The sequence below is a fragment of the Lucilia sericata genome, unplaced genomic scaffold (genome assembly GCF_015586225.1).
Source record: "Lucilia sericata isolate MDLA Ls3-8-SP2 unplaced genomic scaffold, ASM1558622v1 Contig000729F_arrow, whole genome shotgun sequence".
NCBI lineage: Eukaryota > Metazoa > Arthropoda > Insecta > Diptera > Calliphoridae > Lucilia > Lucilia sericata.
Genome location: NW_023994728.1, coordinates 150,279 through 173,832, shown reverse-complemented (window position 1 = coordinate 173,832; position 23,554 = coordinate 150,279). Strand labels below are relative to the sequence as shown.

The 23,554-nt window shown below is 29.5% G+C and overlaps 1 protein-coding gene across 7 annotated transcripts in view; it reads left to right on the top strand.

Moving 5' to 3' along the window:
- Window positions 1-23,554, top strand: part of LOC119607685 (collagen alpha-1(XVIII) chain-like) — a 227,549-nt gene that overhangs the window by 54,432 nt on the left and 149,563 nt on the right. For all 7 annotated transcript variants that reach the window (XM_037961746.1, XM_037961745.1, XM_037961748.1 and 4 more), the window contains one exon: window positions 20,526-21,095. In XM_037961746.1, coding sequence (XP_037817674.1) covers window positions 20,526-21,095 — 570 coding nt within the window. The remainder of the gene's footprint in view (window positions 1-20,525; window positions 21,096-23,554) is intronic.

Sequence of the window (23,554 nt, the reverse complement as noted above, 5' to 3'; positions counted from 1 at the left end):
AAATTTTCACGAAAAATTTCTATAAAAAGAGAATTTTCCGAAAAATTTCATATACAAAGAGAATTTTCTTGAAAATTTTCTATAAAAAGAAAATTTTCTATAAAAAAAAAGATTTTTCCCACAAATTTTCTATAAAAAAAGAAATTTTCCGACAAATTTTCTATAAAAAAAGAAATTTTCCCACAAATTTTCTATAAAAAAAAAAATTTCCCACAAATTTTCTATAAAAAAAAAAATTTCCCACAAATTTTCTATAAAAAGAAAATTTTCTATAAAAAAAAAGATTTTTCCCACAAATTTTCTATAAAAAAAGATTTTTCCCACAAATTTTCTATAAAAAAAGAAATTTTCCGACAAATTTTCTATAAAAAAAGAAATTTTCCCACAAATTTTCTATAAAAAAAAAAATTTCCCACAAATTTTCTATAAAAAAAAAAATTTCCCACAAATTTTCTATAAAAAAAAAATTTCCCACAAATTTTCTATAAAAAAAAGAAATTTTCCCACAAATTTTCTATAAAAAAAGAAATTTCTCGAAAATTTTCTATAAAAAGAGAATTTTCTCGAAAATTTTCTATAAAAAGAGAATTTTCTCGAAAATTTTCTATAAAAGAGAATTTTCTCGAAAATTTTCTATAAAAAGAGAATTTTCTCGAAAATTTTCTATAAAAAGAGAATTTTCTCGAAAATTTTCTATAAAAAGAGAATTTTCTCGAAAATTTTCTATAAAAAGAGAATTTTCTCGAAAATTTTCTATAAAAAGAGAATTTTCTCGAAAATTTTCTATAAAAAGAGAATTTTCTCGAAAATTTTCTATAAAAAGAGAATTTTCTCGAAAATTTTCTATAAAAAGAGAATTTTCTCGAAAATTTTCTATAAAAAGAGAATTTTCTCGAAAATTTTCTATAAAAAGAGAATTTTCTCGAAAATTTTCTATAAAAAGAGAATTTTCTCGAAAATTTTCTATAAAAAGAGATTTTTTTCGAAAATTTTCTATAAAAGAGATTTTTTTCGAAAATTTTCTATAAAAAGAGATTTTTTTCGAAAATTTTCTATAAAAAGAGATTTTTTTCGAAAATTTTCTATAAAAAGAGATTTTTTTTCGAAAATTTTCTATAAAAAGAGATTTTTTCGAAAATTTTCTATAAAAAGAGAATTTTCTCGAAAATTTTCTATAACAAGAGAATTTTCTCGAAAATTTTCTATAAAAGAGAATTTTCTCGAAAATTTTCTATAAAAAGAGAATTTTCTCGAAAATTTTCTATAAAAAGAGAATTTTCTCGAAAATTTTCTATAAAAAGAGAATTTTCTCGAAAATTTTCTATAAAAAGAGAATTTTCTCGAAAATTTTCTATAAAAAGAGAATTTTCTCGAAAATTTTCTATAAAAAGAGAATTTTCTCGAAAATTTTCTATAAAAAGAGAATTTTCTCGAAAATTTTCTATAAAAAGAGAGTTTTCTCGAAAATTTTCTATAAGAAGAGAATTTTCTCGAAAATTTTCTATAAAAAGAGAATTTTCTCGGAAATTTTCTATAAAAAGTGAATTTTCTCGAAAATTTTCTATAAAAAGAGAATTTTCTCGAAAATTTTCTATAAAAAGAGAATTTTCTCGAAAATTTTCTATAAAAAGAGAATTTTCAGTTTTTCCATGTTTGCAATTATAATAACTTTTTCCTTCTCTTTCTAAAGTTTAATTGTGTTTATTTTAATAATTATATTAAAATATTTACTTAAAGCCCAGTTCATTGTTTGCACTCTTTCTACATTTTTAAATAAACAACAACACTTAATAATCTGAAATATTTAATACAATTTAATTGCAATATTAAAATCAGTTATTTATAAAGTATTTACTTTTTGAAAAACAGTAGAAATTATAATAGTAATAATAACAATAATAATAATTTGGCTTCAAAATAAATTGAAATGCAAATATTTTGGTTTCAAATATTAATGAAATATACAATTTTGGGTAAACCGAACAAGAAGAAGTATACTTATCATAATTTCTAAATATACCTTAAGAGAGCAATTTTCTATGATATTTTTCAATTTCAAAAATTTTAATTAAGTTATAAAGTAGTTTTATTAAAAACCCTAATAGTAAACCAAGAAAATCTTTATTACTATGTTAAAGTTTCCATTCTATTTAATGCATTTGAAGCATATTCATATTAAAAACAATTTTAGTTTTTACCATAATAATCCTTTAATGTATTTTTTATAACATAATTATATATTAAGTAGACTTGTATTGTTTTGTTTGTAGGAGTAACTTCCCTTCTGTGTGGTAAACTAAATATACATTTTCTATTTTCAAACATGAATATTATTTTAAAATTTAATAAACTCTAAGGCATTTTAATGTTTTTATTATTATTTTATATTAAAGTAAATAAGAAAGTGTGTTTTAGAGTTTGTAAGTATGTTGGTTGTTTAATAAATATAAACATACATATTTACTAGGGTGATCGACTCGATTTTTCAAACGGTTTTAAAACCGGTTTTTTCTGCTTTACCAGTGTCGGTTTTTTCTTAATGTTGATTTTTCGAATATCGAATAACCCGGTTTTTTCACATTTTAAAAACCGGTTTCGAATACTTTTATTTGCTTTGTATTCAAAGATTATTTAAATGAAATTTTTAAGTAAAAAATAATACAGCCCGTCTAAATTTCAAAAATATTCGAGTCGAGGGACTAGCGTATATTTTTCTACAGCTCCTTTGGTTAAACTTTTTTGATTTTCCTAATTAATTAAAAAAATTTATTTGTAAAATTGATAACTGTTTGATAAAATTTTATCATTATATTATATTCCAATTACAATAATTAATTTACGGCTGAAATTTTATGGAAGTGTTGGAATGCCTATGAAAATTTCCTAAACAGGGCTTTCAAAATAAGCTAGGATAACTTTTTATATTAAAGAAATAATGTAAATCAGACGACTAGATCTAAAGTTATAATCTTTTAAACTGTTAAAAATCATTTCGGGCGATGTTTTATTAATCAAATTTAAACATAAACATAAAGTTTTTCAAATTAAAATATATTTTTTTTATTTATGATGAAAAACCGGTTAACCGGTTTTTTCTGAATTTGAAAAATATCAACCGGTTTTTTTAAATGTCAACTATTCGAACTATTCGAAAACCGGTTTTTGGAAAATGTCGAATAATCGATCACCCTAATATTTACATATAAGAAGGGATTAAATTTTAATGACATTATTAACAAACAAATTCTCAATGTTAATTATTCGAAGAAATTCGTTAATTTTTTATAAAAAGAAAATTTTCTGGAAAATTTTCTATAACAAGAGAATTTTCTCGAAAATTTTCTGAAAAAGAGAATTTTCTCGGAAATTTTCTATAAAAAGAGAATTTTCCCGAAAATTTTCTATGAAAAGAGAATTTTCTAGAAAATTTTCTATGAAAAGAGAATTTTCTCGACTAGACTATAGACTAGACTATAGACTAGACTATAGACTAGACTATAGACTAGACTATAGACTAGACTATAGACTAGACTATAGACTATAGACTAGACTATAGACTAGACTATAGACTAGACTATAAACTAGACTATAGACTAGACTATAGACTAGACTATAGACTAGACTATAGACTAAACTAAAGACTAGACTAAAGACTAGACTATAGACTAGACTATAGACTAGACTATAGACTAGACTATAGACTAGACTATAGACTAGACTATAGACTAGACTATAGACTAGACTATAGACTAGACTATAGACTAGACTATAGACTAGACTATAGACTAGACTATAGACTAGACTATAGACTAGACTATAGACTAGACTATAGACTAGACTATAGACTAGACTATAGACTAGACTATAGACTAGACTATAGACTAGACTATAGACTAGACTATAGACTAGACTATAGACTAGACTATAGACTAGACTATAGACTAGACTATAGACTAGACTATAGACTAGACTAGACTATAGACTTAGACTAGACTAGTGACTATGACTAGACTATAGACTAGACTATAGACTAGATAGACTAGACTATAGACTAGACTATAGACTAGACTATAGACTAGACTATATACTAGACTATAGACTAGACTATAGACTAGACTATAGACTAGACTATAGACTAGACTATAGACTAGACTATAGACTAGACTATAGACTAGACTATAGACTAGACTATAGACTAGACTATAGACTAGACTATAGACTAGACTATAGACTAGGACTATAGACTAGACTATAGACTAGACTATAGACTAGACTATAGACTAGACTATAGACTAGACTATAGACTAGACTATAGACTAGACTATAGACTAACTATAGACTAGACTATAGACTAGACTATAGACTAGACTATAGACTAGACTATAGACTAGACTATAGACTAGACTATAGACTATACTATAGACTAGACTATAGACAGACTATTAGACTAGACTATAGACTAGAATATAGACTAGACTATAGACTAGACTATAGACTAGACTATAGACTAGACTATAGACTAGACTATAGACTAGACTATAGACTAGACTAGACTAGACTATAGACTAGACTATAGACTAGACTATAGACTAGACTATAGACTAGACTATAGACTAGACTATAGACTAGACTATAGACTAGACTATAGACTAGACTATAGACTAGACTATAGACTAGACTATAGACTACTATAGACTAGACTATAGACTAGACTATAGACTAGACTATAGACTAGACTATAGACTAGACTATAGACTAGACTATAGACTAGACTATAGACTAGACTATAGACTAGACTATAGACTAGACTATAGACTAGACTATAGACTAGACTATAGACTAGACTATAGACTAGACTATAGACTAGACTATAGACTAGACTATAGACTAGACTATAGACTAGACTATAGACTAGACTATAGACTAGACTATAGACTAGACTATAGACTAGACTATAGACTAGACTATAGACTAGACTATAGACTAGACTATAGACTAGACTATAGACTAGACTATAGACTAGACTATAGACTATAGACTAGACTATAGACTAGACTATAGACTAGACTATAGACTAGACTATAGACTAGACTATAGACTAGACTATAGACTAGACTATAGACTAGACTATAGACTAGATTATAGACTAGACTATAGACTAGACTATAGACTAGACTATAGACTAGACTATAGACTAGACTATAGACTAGACTATAGACTAGACTATAGACTAGACTATAGACTAGACTATAGACTAGACTATAGACTAGACTATAGACTAGACTATAGACTAGACTATAGACTAGATTATAGACTACAAAATTTTCGAAAATGTTTTGTTCTCTGTATAAACATAATTTATCTAAAATTTGTAAAACCATAATTTCACAAAAAGATACTTTAAATATATAAATTAACAACGTGTGTCCCTCCTCCTCCTCTTTAGCACTTCTATTAAACGTGTTTAATCCCCTACAAAAACTTTTCTTCCTTATTTGAAAAAAAAAAACACCTGCATAAAACCATCAACGTAATAAGTTTAAGCCCATACTTTGTATATATTTTCTCCATATTTAAGAGATAAATGATAAACAATTTCAACACCTACAACCAACACCAGCAACCAATTTATTCGATACACCACAACACTCTAGATAAATATCACTAGAATGGAGCAGCAGTAGCAAACAATGTTCATTCATATCTCGGGATTCTGCCATATCTCACTTTATTTTAAAGCATGAATATGCATGCATAAAAAGTGAAATGGATGCTTATAATAAAATTTAACTTGTGTACCTTTATTTAAGCTGATTTTTGTCTTATTTGTTGTTGTTGTTGTGAGATATATAAACTAAATGATATTTAATAATAAGGTAGAAAGAAAATATTCCTACCTTGATACAAAATGTTAAATATTTGTTTTAGAAATCACAAAGATTTATTTATATAACCCTCGTTTTTAAAACCATTAACGTTAAACTTTAAATTATGTACATACATACATATGTCAACATTGGGTAGAAAAGGTTTTTATTTTTTTGAATATATTTCTCATTTTTCCTAACTTTAACACTAATTCCCTTAACTTTGGATTAAAATCTCAACACGTGTCTGTGTAAATTGTAAACCTTTTAACTTTTTCATAAATTCTTAAGTCAAAACTGACACTTTATTACATTTGATTTTTTGCGCTATTTATACCCTACACCACTTTAGTTGGTGGATTTGTGCTGATGTTTGTAACATACAAAAGTATTCGTCCTAGACCCACCTTAAAGTATACCAATCGGCTCAGAATCGTTTTCTGAGTCGATTAAGCTATGTCCGTCCGTCCGTCTGGCTGTCCATGTAAACCTTGTGCGCAAGGTACAGGTCGCAATTTTCAAGAAGATTGGATGAATTTGGAACGCACGTTTTATTTGACCCAAAGACGAAGCCTATTGAAAATGGTTAAAATCGGTCCATTATTTCACCTAGCCCCCATAGAACAGAACCCCCCGAAAAGGGCATCTGAGCTCATAATTATGTTAAATATACATTTATATCGATACTATACTTTCTTACTTGTTTTTCTTTTTTTTTTAATGTAATCTATTTGACATTTGATTTTAATAGTGAGGCCAATGAAGGGATTTAAAAAAAGTGTATTTCAAAAATTTTATATATTATTAAGTGCACTTGAAAGTAACTTTCGTAATAGTCTTTTAAAATTGTTTTATTTATTCATTACTATGAAAAGCCTGTAGAAGTTTTTTGCAAGAAAAACAGTTTATAAATTTCAATTGCAATTCTTTTACATACAATTTACATTTAAATGTCAACGATTTGTTTTTTAATTGAAGTTTTGCATTCGCTGGTAATTGTTTATTCTGGGAAATTGTAAAAAGTTTTTAAATTGAAAATATGCGAATGTAATAGAGTGTTTAGTTTAATGGATGCTTAAATTTTTAATACATCTAATTATACGGCATTTTATGTTTGACATGGTGGCAATTATATGTCCTGGCGTCAATTAATTAGGATATTTAATTTATGTTTTTCTAAGTCATAGACTAAAGACCGGTTGCTTGTAAAAAGGGTCATTTGAAAACATTTATATACAGTGCTGTGCAAAATAATGGCAGAAGAACCAAAAAGTATCAGTTATAGAACGAAAGGCATTAAAAAGTCCACTTTTATAGGTTCTCATTAACTCAAGACTCTACATTTTTAATTTTATGTTTCTAGGTCTAATGTTATAAAAAAAGCACATTCTATATGCTTAATTTCCTATCTCTCCATTTAATATTAAAAAAATCAAAAAGTATTAGTTAATGAACGAAAAAGTACCAAAAATACGCCTTTTTAGGTTCTCATATACACCAGGCTCTACATACTTAATTTTGTATGTCTAGGTGTTGAATCTATATATATAAAAGAGTAGCGTTACTAGCTGACTGATTCATCATCGAACCTAGAATCATGAAATTTTGACAGTAGATGTGTTTTTGGTTATGTAGATCCACTAAGGAGGAATTTTTGGAAATTTGTACATTTAGGGGTAAAAAAGGGAAAAAACGGATAAAACAGGTTTTCTTAATTATCTTACCAAATATTAGTGATACAAGAAAAATTTTAAATGTACATGTATCTACTCCTAAAATAAGCAGATGGGTGTCTGGTACTTTTTTGAAATTCGTACATGTAACAAAGGTGATTTTGTTACCTTTTTTGGCCCCTTATAACTTTTGAACTAATAAACATAATAAAATTTTTATAAATATTTTGGATACATCTTCCAAAATTATGAGACAACTATTTCGTACTTTTTTAAAATTCAGTCCTTTTTGGGTGTAAAAGGGAGAAAACTGTATTTATGGTACTTTTTTTTAGCACATTAAGAAAACTTTTTCGGTTTTTTGAATTATTTCTATTAAATTACGGACTAACTCTGTATTATTTATTGTAATAAAATTTTTGCTATTTTACTAGGGAAAAAGTAAAAAACGGGAAATTTAATTTTATTCAAACTCATTGAGCCAATTTTTATAAAATTTGAAAAAGTAGTTTATTTACTCACACAAAATAAGCTGTTGGTATATTATTTTGGAATTCGAGCACTTAGTCCTATATAGGACCAAATTCGAGTAAATTGTTTGGTACTTTTTGAAAGCACTATTTTTCTGGAACAAATTAATGCAGATTTGAATCGTTTGAGTTTTATCTGTGATATATAGATTTAAATACGGAACATTTTGTAAACTTAATTCTCGAAAAAGTATATTTCTAAGCGAAAAGGGGAAAATTGTATTCTTTTTTAGTACTTTCCACTTAGGTAAATTTTATTCCACTTTTGGTACTTTTTCTTTCTTCAAATGATACTCTTTGTGTGTTCTTTAATATGAATTCAAGACACATGATTATTAAATATACACGGTCCTCATTGAATAAGATTCATTAAGAGAGAACTTTTTAGTACTTTTTATCTCAGAAAAGGTACTTTTTAAATTTTCTAAAATATTCAACCTAGGAACATTAATTTTAACATACATTGTCTTGACTGAATAATATTCTGTAAATGGTACCTTTTAGATTCTTTATAATGGTTAACCGGAACATACGGTCCTTATTAAATGAGAATTTATTGAGAGAGTTTTGTACTTTTTCGTTTTTCCGATGGTACTTTTTGATATTTTTACGATATTGAACATAGATATTGAAAATAAACTTTAAAATGTAGGGACCTTAGTGAATAAGAATCTACTGAAAGGGACTTTTGGTACTTTTTCATTCATTAAAATTATATTTTTTGAATTGAATATAATATTGAATAAAGAAACATAAAATTTTGGAATCAATGATAATCTATTAGAGGTATTTTATAGTACTTTTTTTCAAATAGTACTTTCGAAATTTTCCATAATGTGGAAGCTAAATGAATGAAACTAAAAATACAAGCTTCTTACTGAATGCGAATTTAGTCACGTGATATTGAACGTATAAAACTGAAACATTAAAAAAATGTTTAATCAATTTTAATTTTCTATAAAAGTAAACAAAATTTTGTATGTATTTAATTTAAGTTAGGGTAGCGAAGCACCCAGGGTATGCTAGTTTTATAGAAAACTCCAGAAGTAAGAGTTAAAAAACGAAAAATGTCCTTTTTACCTGACTTACAAATAACACCCCATTAGCATATTTAATTGGTCAAATTTTAAAATTAGTTTTTTTATACCCTACGCCACTATAATGGGTAGAATATTATGCGTTTGTGCTTAAAGTATACCGATCGGCTCAGAATCATTTTCTGAGTCAATTTAGCTATATGTCTGTCTGTCCGTCTGTGTTCCCCCCGGGGCATGTTTCCTTTATGAAAAACTCCATCTTGGTGTATTGCAATCCCGGGGTATAGAGGTGATACCAATACCTCTAGTCCGCCGGGACTATAAACTGGTGATGATCAAATGTATCCTCGGCATTTCCTTGGAATGATTTGACATGGGGTCTAACCAGAGTACCATATAATCTGGCACTACGGGTGGCCGGTTGCCCACAGGACCTAGTCCTGACCGGTCAATTGGTTGAGGTTCCTTCGGGATCCACATAGTGGCTGTGGTTTATACCCAAATTCGCGGGGAGAGAATGTTGGTTTAAGGACTGATATATACAAATGCCAAATATGTCTGGATTCTGGGTGATGTGACAAAGCAACTTATGCTGGATTCCTGAACCCGGTGAGTATCTCTTACTCTTCTAAGGCGTCAGTATATATTAGGGAATTTTCAGGTTGACACTTGGTAGTTGCCTATCACTCCGTACATTTTTTTTTATGGTCTGAGAATGGAACTGATGTAATTCATGAACGATCGGGAAAGACTCCTCTGCCCGACAGAAGACTAATACTGATTTAGTAGACCTTTTACTTCGGAGAAGTTCTCGGTGCAGTTGGCATCTCAACAGGATTCATATTGTTTCATGCTACGCGACATATGGTTGAGGTCCGTTCCCTCAACTCGTCGGGGCAATTATTGGGTTCGAATTGACTTTGGAAATTCTACATCCTTTGTCACATTATCTGACATACCTTATTTGACCGTATCCCCCATAGTCCCCTTCAGAAAATGACTTGATGGTCAAAATTCACTTATAAACACTAATATCACAATGATATTCTGCATAAATAACTGATGTAGACGTATATCCCTGTATTAAAATTTATAAGGATAGGACTATATTAACCTCATGCCACCTTATAACCCCTCTTTTAGAAAATCCCTTTTTTGTCAACAAATTGTTAAAATATTTCTGAATTAAGGAAAAATGAAATTAAATAATCAAAATTTTTAACATAATCTCTGGTGTATCATATGGTCGGCCAAGCCCGAATATAAATTCTTAATTGTTTTTCCATCCCTGCTCACGCAAAATTTTTCATCTCTGATTTCATCACAGTTTCATAAGTAACGCGATGATCTTGCACTGTTTTGTTTTTTTAAAAACAAGCAAATTAACTACAAGAACAACATTTACCATATCAAGCTTTATGTTGTTGTTTTTTATATTTTTGTCAAAGCATGCATGAAAGTGCTAATTTTTTATGCAATCTCCATAATTATGGACCGATTTGCTTAAACATCGATTTTCTTGAAAGCATGTCTGACATATCTAATTATTGAAGACTTGGATCACGAAGATATCTGGGATCTTCAGAAAATCCATTTGACCGACATACAGACGGACAGGCAGACATGACGTTATAGACCGCGCTATCTATAAGGATATATGTATGTATATTGTAGCAATTACCTACAGAATGACAAACTTTATATACATACCCTTTCTACGAAGGTGAAGGGTATAAAAATAACAATTCTTTTCCTCTTTGCTATTTAATTATAAATTTAGTTCTCCTCTCGCAATTATAAAAGTCGGTCGCACAAATAAAACGCTCGTCTTAAAAAAAATAAATTTAATTTAATAAAAGTGTGTTAATCGATTTAAATTTAATAAAATAATAATTCTAATAGTGCAATTTTATGAAGAATCCAAAAAATATAATAATTTCTAAAATAAAACAAAATGAATAAAATCAAAAAAATGCATTAAATAAAGCAAATTGTGTGAAGAATTTCTATAGTTGTTATTGTTTTTAACGGCATCTAGTTATTTTGTTTTTGTTGCCCTTGTAATTGATGTTGTTTTTTTGTATGATGCAATTTTTGCTGAAGAAGTGTGTAATAAAGAAATGAAAATTATCTCTCAATGATAAAATGAGAATAATAAAGAGCGAGTAATGAATGTTTGTTTGTTTTTTTTTTAAATTTACGCAATTGCATTCTTTCTTTTGTTTGTTATTAGTAAAAAAGAAAAAGTGTTAAATAATAAGTGTTGTCAATATCTAAATCAATTTTATTTTAAACGGGTAATCGGTACGGAATTAAAAAACAATTCTTAATAAATTTTTAATATATGTACCTACTAAAGTGAGTTTTCTTTATAAATTTATAGACTAGACTATAGACAAGACTATAGACTAGACTATAGACTAGACTGTAGACTAGACTATAGACTAGACTAGACTAGACTATAGACTAGACTATAGACTAGACTATAGACTAGACTATAGACTAGACTAGACTATAGACTAGACTAGACTATAGACTATAGACTAGACTATAGACTATAGACTAGACTATAGACTAGACTATAGACTAGACTATAGACTAGACTATAGACTAGACTATAGACTAGACTATAGACTAGACTATAGACTAGACTATAGACTAGACTATAGACTAGACTATAGACTAGACTATAGACTAGACTATAGACTAGACTATAGACTAGACTATAGACTAGACTATAGACTAGACTATAGACTAGACTATAGACTAGACTATAGACTAGACTATAGACTAGACTATAGACTGGACTATAGACTAGACTATAGACTAGACTATAGACTGGACTATAGACTGGACTATAGACTAGACTATAGACTAGACTATAGACTGGACTATAGACTGGACTATAGACTAGACTATAGACTAGACTATCTAGACTATAGACTAGACTATAGACTAGACTATAGACCTAGACTATAGACTAGACTATAGACTAGACTATAGACTAGACATATAGCAGACTATAGACTTGACTATGGACTAGACTATAGATAGACTATTAGACTAGACTATAGGACTAGACTAGCTAGACTATGACTAACGACTAGACTATAGATACTAGACTATAGACTATATACCTATACTAAATCGACTAGACTATAGGACTAGACTAAATAGATAACTAGACTATAGACTAGACTATTAGGACTATAGACTAACTGATAGACTATAGACTAGACTATAGACTAGACTATAGACTAAGACTATAGACTAGATATAGACTAGACTATAGACTAGGACTATAGACGACTATGGACTAGACTAGGAATATAGACGACTAGACTATAGACTAGACTATAGACTAGACTATAGACTAGACTATAGACTGGACTAGACTTAGAACTATAGACTAGACTATAGGACTAGACTATAGACTAGACTATAGACTAGACTATAGACTAGACTATAGACTAGACTATAGACTAGACTATAGACTAGACTATAGACTAGACTATAGACTAGACTATTGACTAGACTATAGACTAGACTATAGACTAGACTATAGACTAGACTATAGACTAGACTATAGACTAGACTATAGACTAGACTATAGACTAGACTATAGACTAGACTATAGACTAGACTATAGACTAGACTATAGACTAGACTATAGACTAGACTATAGACTAGACTATAGACTAGACTATAGACTAGACTATAGACTAGACTATAGACTAGACTATAGACTAGACTATAGACTAGACTATAGACTAGACTATAGACTAGACTATAGACTAGACTATAGGCTAGACTATAGACTGACTATAGACTAGACTATAGACTAGACTATAGACTAGACTATAGACTAGACTATAGACTAGACTATAGACTAGACTATAGACTAGACTATAGACTAGACTATAGACTAGACTATAGACTAAGACTAGACTAGCTAGACTATAGACTAGACTATAGACTAGACTAATAGGACTAGACTATAGACTAGACTATAGACTAGCTATAGACTAGACTATAGACTAGGACTATAGACTAGACTATAGACTAGACTATAGACTGGCTAGACTAGACTATAGGACTAGACTATAGACTAGACTATAGACTAGACTATAGACTAGACTATAGACTAGACTATAGACTAGACTATAGATAGGACTATAGACTAGACTATAGACTAGACTATAGACTAGGACTATAGACTAGACTATAGACTGACTATATACTAGACTATAGACTAGACTATAGACTAGACTATAGACTAGACTAATAGACTAGACTATAGACTAGACTATAGACTAGACTATAGACTAGACTATAGACTAGACTATAGACTAGACTATAGACTAGACTATAGACTAGACTATAGACTAGACTATAGACTAGACTATAGACTAGACTATAGACTAGACTATAGACTAGACTATAGACTGACTAGACTAGACTAGACTAGACTATAGACTAGACTATAGACTAGACTATAGACTAGACTATAGACTAGACTATAGACTAGACTATAGACTAGACTATATAGACTAGACTTATGGCACTAGACTATAGACTAGACTATAGACATGACTATAGACTAGACTATAGACTAGACTATAGACTAGACTATAGGACTAGACTATAGACTAGACTATAGACTAGACTATAGACTAGACTATAGACTAGACTATAGACTAGACTATAGACTAGACTATAGACTAGACTATAGACTAGACCTATAGACTCAGACTATAGACTAGACTATAGCCTAGGACTATAGACTAGACGATAGACTAGCTTAGACTAGACTATAGACTAGACTATAGACTAGACTATAGACTAGACTATAGGACTAGACTATAGATAGACTATAGACTAGACTCTAGACTAGACTATAGACTAGACTATAGACTAGACTATAGACTATACTATAGACTAGACTAGACTAGGACTATAGACTAGACTATAGACTAGACTATAGACTAGACTATAGACTAGGCTATAGACTATGATAGACAAGAATAGAATTGACTATTGACTGGGCTACTGACTAGTTTAGAAACTAAATTATAGAATATAATTTTAAACACCCATTATTTGTACAAAATTATTGAATCAAATGTTATTTCCAAAAATAACCTTAAAATACTTTTCATTTTCAGTAACAAAAATCCTTTATTCCTAGAATTTTAATACCTTACATTTGGTTTGTTTGTTTTCTACATTCAGCACTTTCATTAAAAGAGATAAACTTTTCAACAATTTCAACATAAATTTTATTTCTTTAAACATTTTTCCATATTTCTATTAACAACAACACAAATGACCAATTTGTTTTTCAAAATTTTTGCTTAAGTGTTTCGAGTTAAGAGCAAAAGTAAAAGAGAAAAACTTTTACAGGGAACTTGGTAATAAAAGTGAAATGAATTTATAATTCTACTTTAGCAGACGTATGTAAATAGAAAGGAATGTAAAATGAATGGGTAAAACGAGAAAGAACAAACTTATTTACCATATATTTAACATAAATAGGTACAACACAAAATGAAAGAATAAATGAGTGAATGACTGGACATTTTTTGCCCGTAAACTAAAAACTCATTAATTATTCATTAGAAGTTATTGTAGCTAAACTCTGAACTACTTGCCACTACCAGTACTATTACTACTGCTAATACTGCTTGCTATTGCTACTAAATGATATTACCTTCACTCAAAATACATAGATACGTATATATACACACATACATCTAACCATTAAATTTCCAACAGTTGTTATAATAACATTATTGAAATACAGTTACAATACGAGAGTGAATTTATAAGGGACTAAAACTATTTATATGAAGGAAGAATTTATATGTATTTTATTACAAATAAATATTTTTATAATTTTATTAGTTTTAAAGTTTGAATGATATTTTTTTCAAAATACTTATCAATTCACCATTTTCATTATAAATTTACATATACATATGTAGGTTTGTATATACATATGTTTGTATAAACAAACATACCTTCTTATATATTGTATATACCTTTGTATATTTATGTAGATACATGTTGAAGTTCAAAACCTTTTTTACTCTTTAGTCACTATAAATACAAATACATATTGAATGTTTAGTTTAGACTATAGCTTAACCCAACAGTTCGCGGTAACTGTATCGAACTATTAGTTTTTTTTCTAGATTATTTAGAGACATTAAAGTTACCATTGTATTCCATCTAAGTAGATTATATAAGACATAAAAAGTAACCAATTGTCATTGAGCTGATGTTCAATTAAATTTAGTTTACGGTTTACATTGACTACTTCAAAACTGCTGAGATTGCATGGGTTTGGATGTATGTATATATAAATTTACAATGTACAAACATAATGGGTTTATAAACCTTTTAACGTATGCAAAAACCAATATTCTTTTGTAAAGTTTTCATTTCCAAACACACATATATACATAAATAGTTTATGTATTTTTGTCCATACAAATACACAAATACAACTACTGCCATATATTTACATACAGATATGTATGTATTAGGATAACATTTCTCGTAGTAAATGAAAATTCATAGTATCATCCAAAAACACATTAGATTTTTACATTAGTTTTAAGTAATAAAATCTTTGAAAATTTAAACAAAATAAAAATATAGAAAAAAATCTATCTCATAATAAAATATTCTTGTTCCTCGAAGACCTTGCAACATAAGTATCAATCGGTTTTGTTTAATTTGTTTAATTTGTTTTAACAATATTTTTAATTCGTCCGTTAATTCTTTTAAATGTCTGTATTGCATGTAATTCTAAACGTATTTTCTATAAGTTGAGTGCAAAAGGGTCAATATAAGTTTATGTTAGTCATATATAATACATTCATACTAATGTTGTCTAATACACACATTTTCACACAAACTGACATAATTCTATTAGGGCTATACAAATTGTAGTTGTTTTCAACTATAATTCAAGTTTAATTAATTTTAAGTTAAGGTAGTTATTATTATTAATAATAATTTGTTTTTCGTTTCTCTCCTCTAGAGACTAGTTAATAATCTAGAATCGACTACATCCTATATATATGCCGACTAGTTCGGCATCAAATACAGACTAGTCGATATTCTCCACTGCAGAATTGTCGATTATCTTGATTATATACTCGTATATAGATTAGTCAATAGCCTAGAATCCAGACTAGTAGATAGCCTCGACTACAGACTAGTCGATAGATTAGTCAATTAGTCTCGACTACAGACTTGTAGATAGTCTCGACTACAAAATAGTCGATGGTCTCAAATATACACATACCAGTCGATTAAAGGCTACAGATTAGTTTGTACTATGGACTTGTTGTTCGACTATCGACCAGTCTTGACAATAGACTAATCGACAGACTCCACCATTCTATAATCGAAATTATAGACTAGTTGATAGTCTCGACTATAGACTATTTTGACTATAGACTAGTCGATAGTCTTGACTGTATACTAGGCGATTGACTATAGACTAGTCGACAGTCTAGATAGTCTTCACTATAGACTAGTCGATAGTCTTGACTATAGACTAGTCAATAGTATTGACTACAGACTAGTCAATAGTATTGACTATAGACTAGTCAATAGTATTGACTAAGTCAATAGTATTGACTATAGACTAGTCAATAGTATTGACTATAGACTAGTCAATAGTATTGACTATAGACTAGTCAATAGTATTGACTATAGACTAGTCAATAGTATTGACTATAGACTAGTCAATAGTATTGACTATAGACTAGTCAATAGTATTGACTATAGACTAGTCAATAGTATTGACTATAGACTAGTCAATAGTATTGACTATAGACTAGTCAATAGTATTGACTATAGACTAGTCAATAGTATTGACTATAGACTAGTAGATAGTCTTAACAATAGACTAGGCGATTGTTTTGACTATAGACTAGACAATAGTATTGACTATAGACTAGTAGATAGTCTTAACAATAGACTAGGCGATTGTTTTGACTATAGACTAGACAATAGTATTGACTGTAGATCAGTAGATAGTCTTAACCCTAGGACTAAGACTAGGTGATTGTTTTTACTATAGACTAGTCGACAGTCTTGACTATAGACTAGTCGACAGTCTCGACTATAGACTAGTCGACGGTCTTGACTATAGACTAGTCGACAGTCTTGACTATAGACTAGTCGATAGTCTTGACTACAGACTAGTCGATAATCTTGACTATAGACTAGTCGACGGTCTTGACTATAGACTAGTCGACAGTCTTGACTATAGACTAGTCGATAGTCTTGACTACAGACTAGTCGATAATCTTGACTATAGACTAGTCGATAGTCTTGACTATAGACTAGTCGATAGTCTTGATTATAGACTAGTCGATAGTCTTGACTATAGACTAGTCGATAGTCTTGACTATGGACTAGTCGATAGTCTTGACTATAGACTGATCGATGGTCTTGACTATATACTAGTCGATAGTCTTGACTATAGACAAGTCGATAGTCTTAACCATGGACTAGGCGATTGATTTGACTATAGACTAGTAGACAGTTTCGACTATAGACTAGTCGACGGTCTCGACTATAGACTAGTCTACGATCACGACTACTGACTAGTCGACAGTCACGACTATAGACTAGTCGATAGTATTGACTATAAACCAGTCTTGACTATATACTAGTCGACAGTCTCGACTATAGAACAGTCGATAGTCTTGACTATAGATTAGTCAATTGTCTTGACTATAGACTAGTCGATTGTCTATAGACTAGTCGATAGTCTAGACTAGTCGATAGTCTTGACTATAGACTAGCCGATAGTCTTGACTACAGACTAGTCGATAGTCTTGACTATAGAGTAGTCGATTGTCTTGACTATAGACTGGTTGATATTCTTGACTATAGACTGGTCGATAGTCTTGAATATAGACTAGTTGATAGTCTAGACTTGACGATAAACATGACTTATTGATAGTCGAGACTAATGTCTGGTGCAGTGGATACAAAGTCCATGGTTACAAAGAGTCCATATATCAAGAAAAGGCTGGTGTTCGAAATACCCCATAATTTAAAAGCCCTCCTCCTGGTCGAAGGTATAGGAGGAGCACTTAAACCGGGGAAAAAATGCCTCTTAGTTAAATTCTAAAGAAATATTTTCAAATACCTTTCTGATTTAAAAGTTCACTCTTTGTTGTCCATGGACTGGTCGAATACTTTAAAATAATAGGTCCTCCTTATCTGTACTAATTCAGCACAAACACATGTTAAACTTATAAGCATAACCTCAAAATAAATGTATATAGAATGAAAAGTACTGAAAAAAACAAAATATATTAAAATACAAAAATACCCGTAACGCGCAACTAAGTTAAGGATTTATGGCATACAACTCATTTTATATGATGATGGCTTATGAGACGTAACCGTAACATTTGAATACTTGTACCTTTTGCTCTTGCTACTTCCTCTAAAGGTTTTCCTTTTTATATGTAATTTCCATAGAATGTGCCAGCATAAATATACACAGACAGACACTAACATACATACATATATAGGAAAAATATGCATACATACACATATGTACCTTATATGATCCTGCAGGTCGTGGTGTATCATTCCCTGATATGTTAGGAGTAATATTACAAAGACCACAAACTAGTCAAATGAGTCAGAAACATATAAATTCGTATAAAACAATACGATTTTTGAAAAACTTCCAACTAAAAGTGATAAATTGACTCTTGGCAAAACTACAGGGTTATGTTAATATTTAAACATGTATGTTAGAGAATTAGTTTGCATGTGTATTTATTAAACAATTTTGTCGTTGTTGTTGTTTTTTGTGTAAAGAGAATTTTAAGACGGTTATATGAAGTTAATGCGGTTAAAATGTTAAATTTTTCCTTCCCTTTTGTTTTCCTGCGTTGTGTTCTTGTTGTTTTAAAATAAAGGTAAACTTTTCACAAAAATTTCATAAACTGAAATAAACTTAAAAATTATATCTAACATTTTGTTTGTCTGTTTTTTTAGTGGATGGAGTACTACTTTGTCTTAAACTTATTTGCTTAGTTAGTTGATCACAAAAAGCATATCCTGGGTTAATTTTGAATTTTTTATATGGATTTTTTTTTTTGTGTTTAATTCTTGGAAATTTATTCATAGTGGGCTTGGTAAATAAAAATTTTGAATTTGTATTATTTTGTATTTGAAAATCTAAACTATAGACCATAGTCCATACTACAGTCGGGACTAGTGTCATGACTACAGAGTAAATCATAGTGTAACTATAGACTAGACTGTAGGATTAAACTATAGTTTAGACTATAAACGTGTAATCTAGAGTATAGTCCGTATCATTTTCCAAACTATATTCCTGAATATAGAATAGACTATAGTCCAGACTATAAAATATGCTATAGTGTAGACTATAGTCCAGTCTATAGACTATACTATTGAATAGACTATTGACCAGACTGTAGTTCACATTATAGACAATACTATATTCGAGACTGTAGAATAGACTATAGTCCAGGCAGACTATGGAATGGACAATAGTCCAGACTATTGAATAGACTATAGTCTAACCAATAGACCGGACTATGGAATAGACTATAGACATGACTACAGACTATATCCAGACTATAGTTGAGACAGACTATAGAATAGACTATAGTCCAGACAATAGAATAGATTATACGTAGTCCAAGCTGTAGTGTAGACTATGGATAGAATTTAGTCCTATAGACCATAGTTCTGATTATAGTTCAGTTTATAGACAATCTATAGTCCAGACTTTAGTCCATTAAATAGACCAGACTATAGACGTTACTACTATCCATATTATATTAAAGGCTATAGTCCATACTATGTTCCGACTATTGTTCAGATTGTAGACTAAACTACTGTTCAGACTATAGACTGGAATATAGTCCAGAATGAAGACTATGAATTAGACTATATATTGAATTATATAATAGGCTATAACCCAGTTGATTTTTCTCAAAAAGCTTTAAACCCGGTTTTTCTCAAAATGTTTATACAATCCAACTCACTGTACATTTAAACATACAAAAAAGTTTGTATGTAATTTTAGCATAATGTTATGCTTTTTTTGTTGATGTTTTTTTTTTTGCAAAGTGGGTTTATAAAATGCCAACAACCAAAGTGCTTTGATTCCTTTGCTATATACAAATGTTCATATGTATACGCAACTAAATATGTATATGTTGGAAAATTGAATTTTAGCGTTATGGAAAAAATTGGCTTAACGCCTTTTTTAAGGACAAGTTAAGCATATTACAACATTACTTATATTAAGCTTAACAATAATGTTATTTTACAAAGTTAACAAGATAAAGCTTTATTTAAAAAAAACTCAATTTTCTTTTTTTCTTTTCCTTACAGGGTCACACTGGACCGCATGGACCAAGCGGTGCCAAAGGTGAACCAGGACAACCGGGTATACCAGGTATTTCAGGAGCTCCTGGTGCTCCTGGACTCAAAGGTGATCGTGGTCTGCCGGGTGAGATAGGTCCCATGGGTCCACCCGGCCCCGCCGGACAAATAGTCTATGCCGATATGCCGTTTGGTTTGCAGAATACAACACAGTGTACATGTCCCGCCGGACCAGCAGGTCCTATAGGTCCACGTGGCCCACCCGGTTATGATGGCGCACCCGGTTTGAACGGTGAGCCGGGTCCAGCTGGTTCGATCGGTTTGACCGGCCTGCCTGGTGCAAAAGGCGAGAAAGGCGAAAAAGGTTTGCGTGGTTTGGCTGGACCGAAAGGTGATCGCGGACCTGAGGGTCCACCAGGACAGGCCTTTTTCGCTGGTGGTTTCGAAGGCATGGCTATGAATGGCACCAAAGGTGACAAAGGTGATAAGGGAATGCGTGGTCGTCGCGGCAAACCGGGAACAGCTGGACCAATCGGACCTCCGGGCAAACCAGGTTTAATGGGCGAAATGGGACATGCGGTAAGTGGCAAAGAATTTATACACTTTTTTTCCCATATTGAGAACTGAGAAGCATGTTTGACTAAAAAGGCTTAAAAAACAATTTCAATTAAAATCCCAATAAAGTAGTTATTTTTTAATTCATAATCAACTCAAAACTATCAAACTAACTTCTAACATAAAAACCAACAAAAATCCCTCAACTTTTAACCATAAAAAAATACCACATCACCATTTTTGAAAAAACCCCACATACATACATACACAAATATGTTTATGTTTATACTCCTCATATGCATAGTTTTGCTTTTCAACAGCTTAAACGAAAATCTTCTTTTTACTACATAGTAAAAAATCTCTCCATAACTAACTGTGACAATGGCCTCTCAAGTTTGATGTTATTTACTGTGATAAAAAACAGTTAAAAAAAAAAATCACACAAAATATGGAAAAATAATTAATGAAAAAAAAAAAAAAAAAAAACTGATGTTTTCAACACAACAACTCAGCAACTGACCCCATAACTGAGTAAACACCACTATTACTGTAAAACAATATGCAACAACTAAAATATAATATCAACAACAGCCGAAACAGCAGCAAGAACTATCACTATAACTAAAAGTAGTTGTAGCTATACAATACATAGTTTTACTACAATGATGATGACGAGGGCTAACTACAGCAGCTTGCTCTGGTAACAACTTTTTCCAACATTAACTAACCAACAACTTTTTTTCTATAAAATTGTGTTAGGAAAAGGAATATAGAAACTTTTTCTTTAGCGGCAACAAAACTTGTTTATTTCATGTTTAAATAAAGTGTGGAGGCTGAATTGTTACTCTTAGTTGATGCTGCTGTTTTCGGTTATTCACTCATATAATAATATGAAATCTTTTAACTAAACTTAAAAACAGGATAAATCCTGTAAATGGAATGATATACAAATATTTAGATTTATATATGTATATGAGAATGATGGAAAAGGCAGGCCAAAAGGACATGCTAAAAGTGCTGCCTAGAAGATTTCACTTTTTGTAGAATAATTTTGTAGAAAAATTTAGTTTCCTAGAAAATATTTGAAAAATTATATTTTTATAGAAAATTTTCGGAATATTTTTACTTTTATAGAAAATTTTCGGAAAATTTCTAGCAAAATTTCCATTTTTGTTAAAAATTTTCGCAAAATTTCCCTTTTTATAGAAAATTTTCACAAAATTTCCCTTTTTATAGAAAATTTTCGCAAAATTTCTCTTTTTATAAAAAATTTTCGCAAAATTTCTCTTCTAACAGAAAATTTTCGGAAAATTTCTCTTTTAATAGAAAATTTTCGGAAATTTTTTCTTTTAATAGAACATTTTCGGAAAATTTCTCTTTTAATAGAACATTTTCGGAAAATTTCTCATTTAATAGAACATTTTCGGAAAATTTTTCTTTTAATAGAACATTTTCGGAAAATTTCTCTTTTAAAAGAAAATTTTCGGAAAATTTCTCTTTTAATAGAACATTTTCGGAAAATTTCTCTTTTAATAAAACATTTTCGGATAATTTCTCTTTTAATAGAACATATTCGGATAATTTCTCTTTTAATAGAACATTTTCGGAAAATTTCTCTTTTAATAGAACATTTTCGGAAAATTTCTCTTTTAATAGAACATTTTCGGAAAATTTCTCTTTTAAAAGAAAATTTTCGGAAAATTTCTCTTTTAATAGAACATTTTCGGAAAATTTCTCTTTTAATAGAACATTTTCGGAAAATTTCTCTTTTAATAGAACATTTTCGGAAAATTTCTCTTTTAATGGAACATTTTCGGAAAATTTCTCTTTTAATAGAACATTTTCGGAAAATTTCTCTTTTAATAGAACATTTTCGGAAAATTTCTCTTTTAATAGAACATTTTCGGAAAATTTCTCTTTTAATAGAACATTTTCGGAAAATTTCTCTTTTAATAGAACATTTTCGGAAAATTTCTCTTTTAATAGAACATTTTCGGAAAATTTCTCTTTTAATAGAAAATTTTCGGAAAATTTCTCTTTTAATAGAAAATTTTCGGAAAATTTCTCTTTTAATAGAAAATTTTCGGAAAATTTCTCTTTTAATAGAAAATTTTTGGAAAATTTCTCTTTTAATAGACAAATTTTCGGAAAATTTATCTACTTATAGAAAATTTTCGGGAAATTCTGTTTTTTTAAAAGAAATTTTTTAGTTTTTATCGGAAAATTTCTCATTTTTTCTCTTTTTAGGGAAAATTTTCGGAAAATTTCCCTTTTATAGAAAATTTTCGGAAAGTTTCCCTTTTTATAGAAAATTTTCGGAAAGTTTCCCTTTTTATAGAAAAATTTCAGAAAATTTCTCTTTTTATAAAAAAATTTCGGAAAATTTCTCTTTTTATAGAAAATTTTTAATGAAATTTGTCTTTAGAGAAATTTTTCGGAAATTTGTTTTATTATAAAATATTTTGTCAAACTTCAGTTATTTT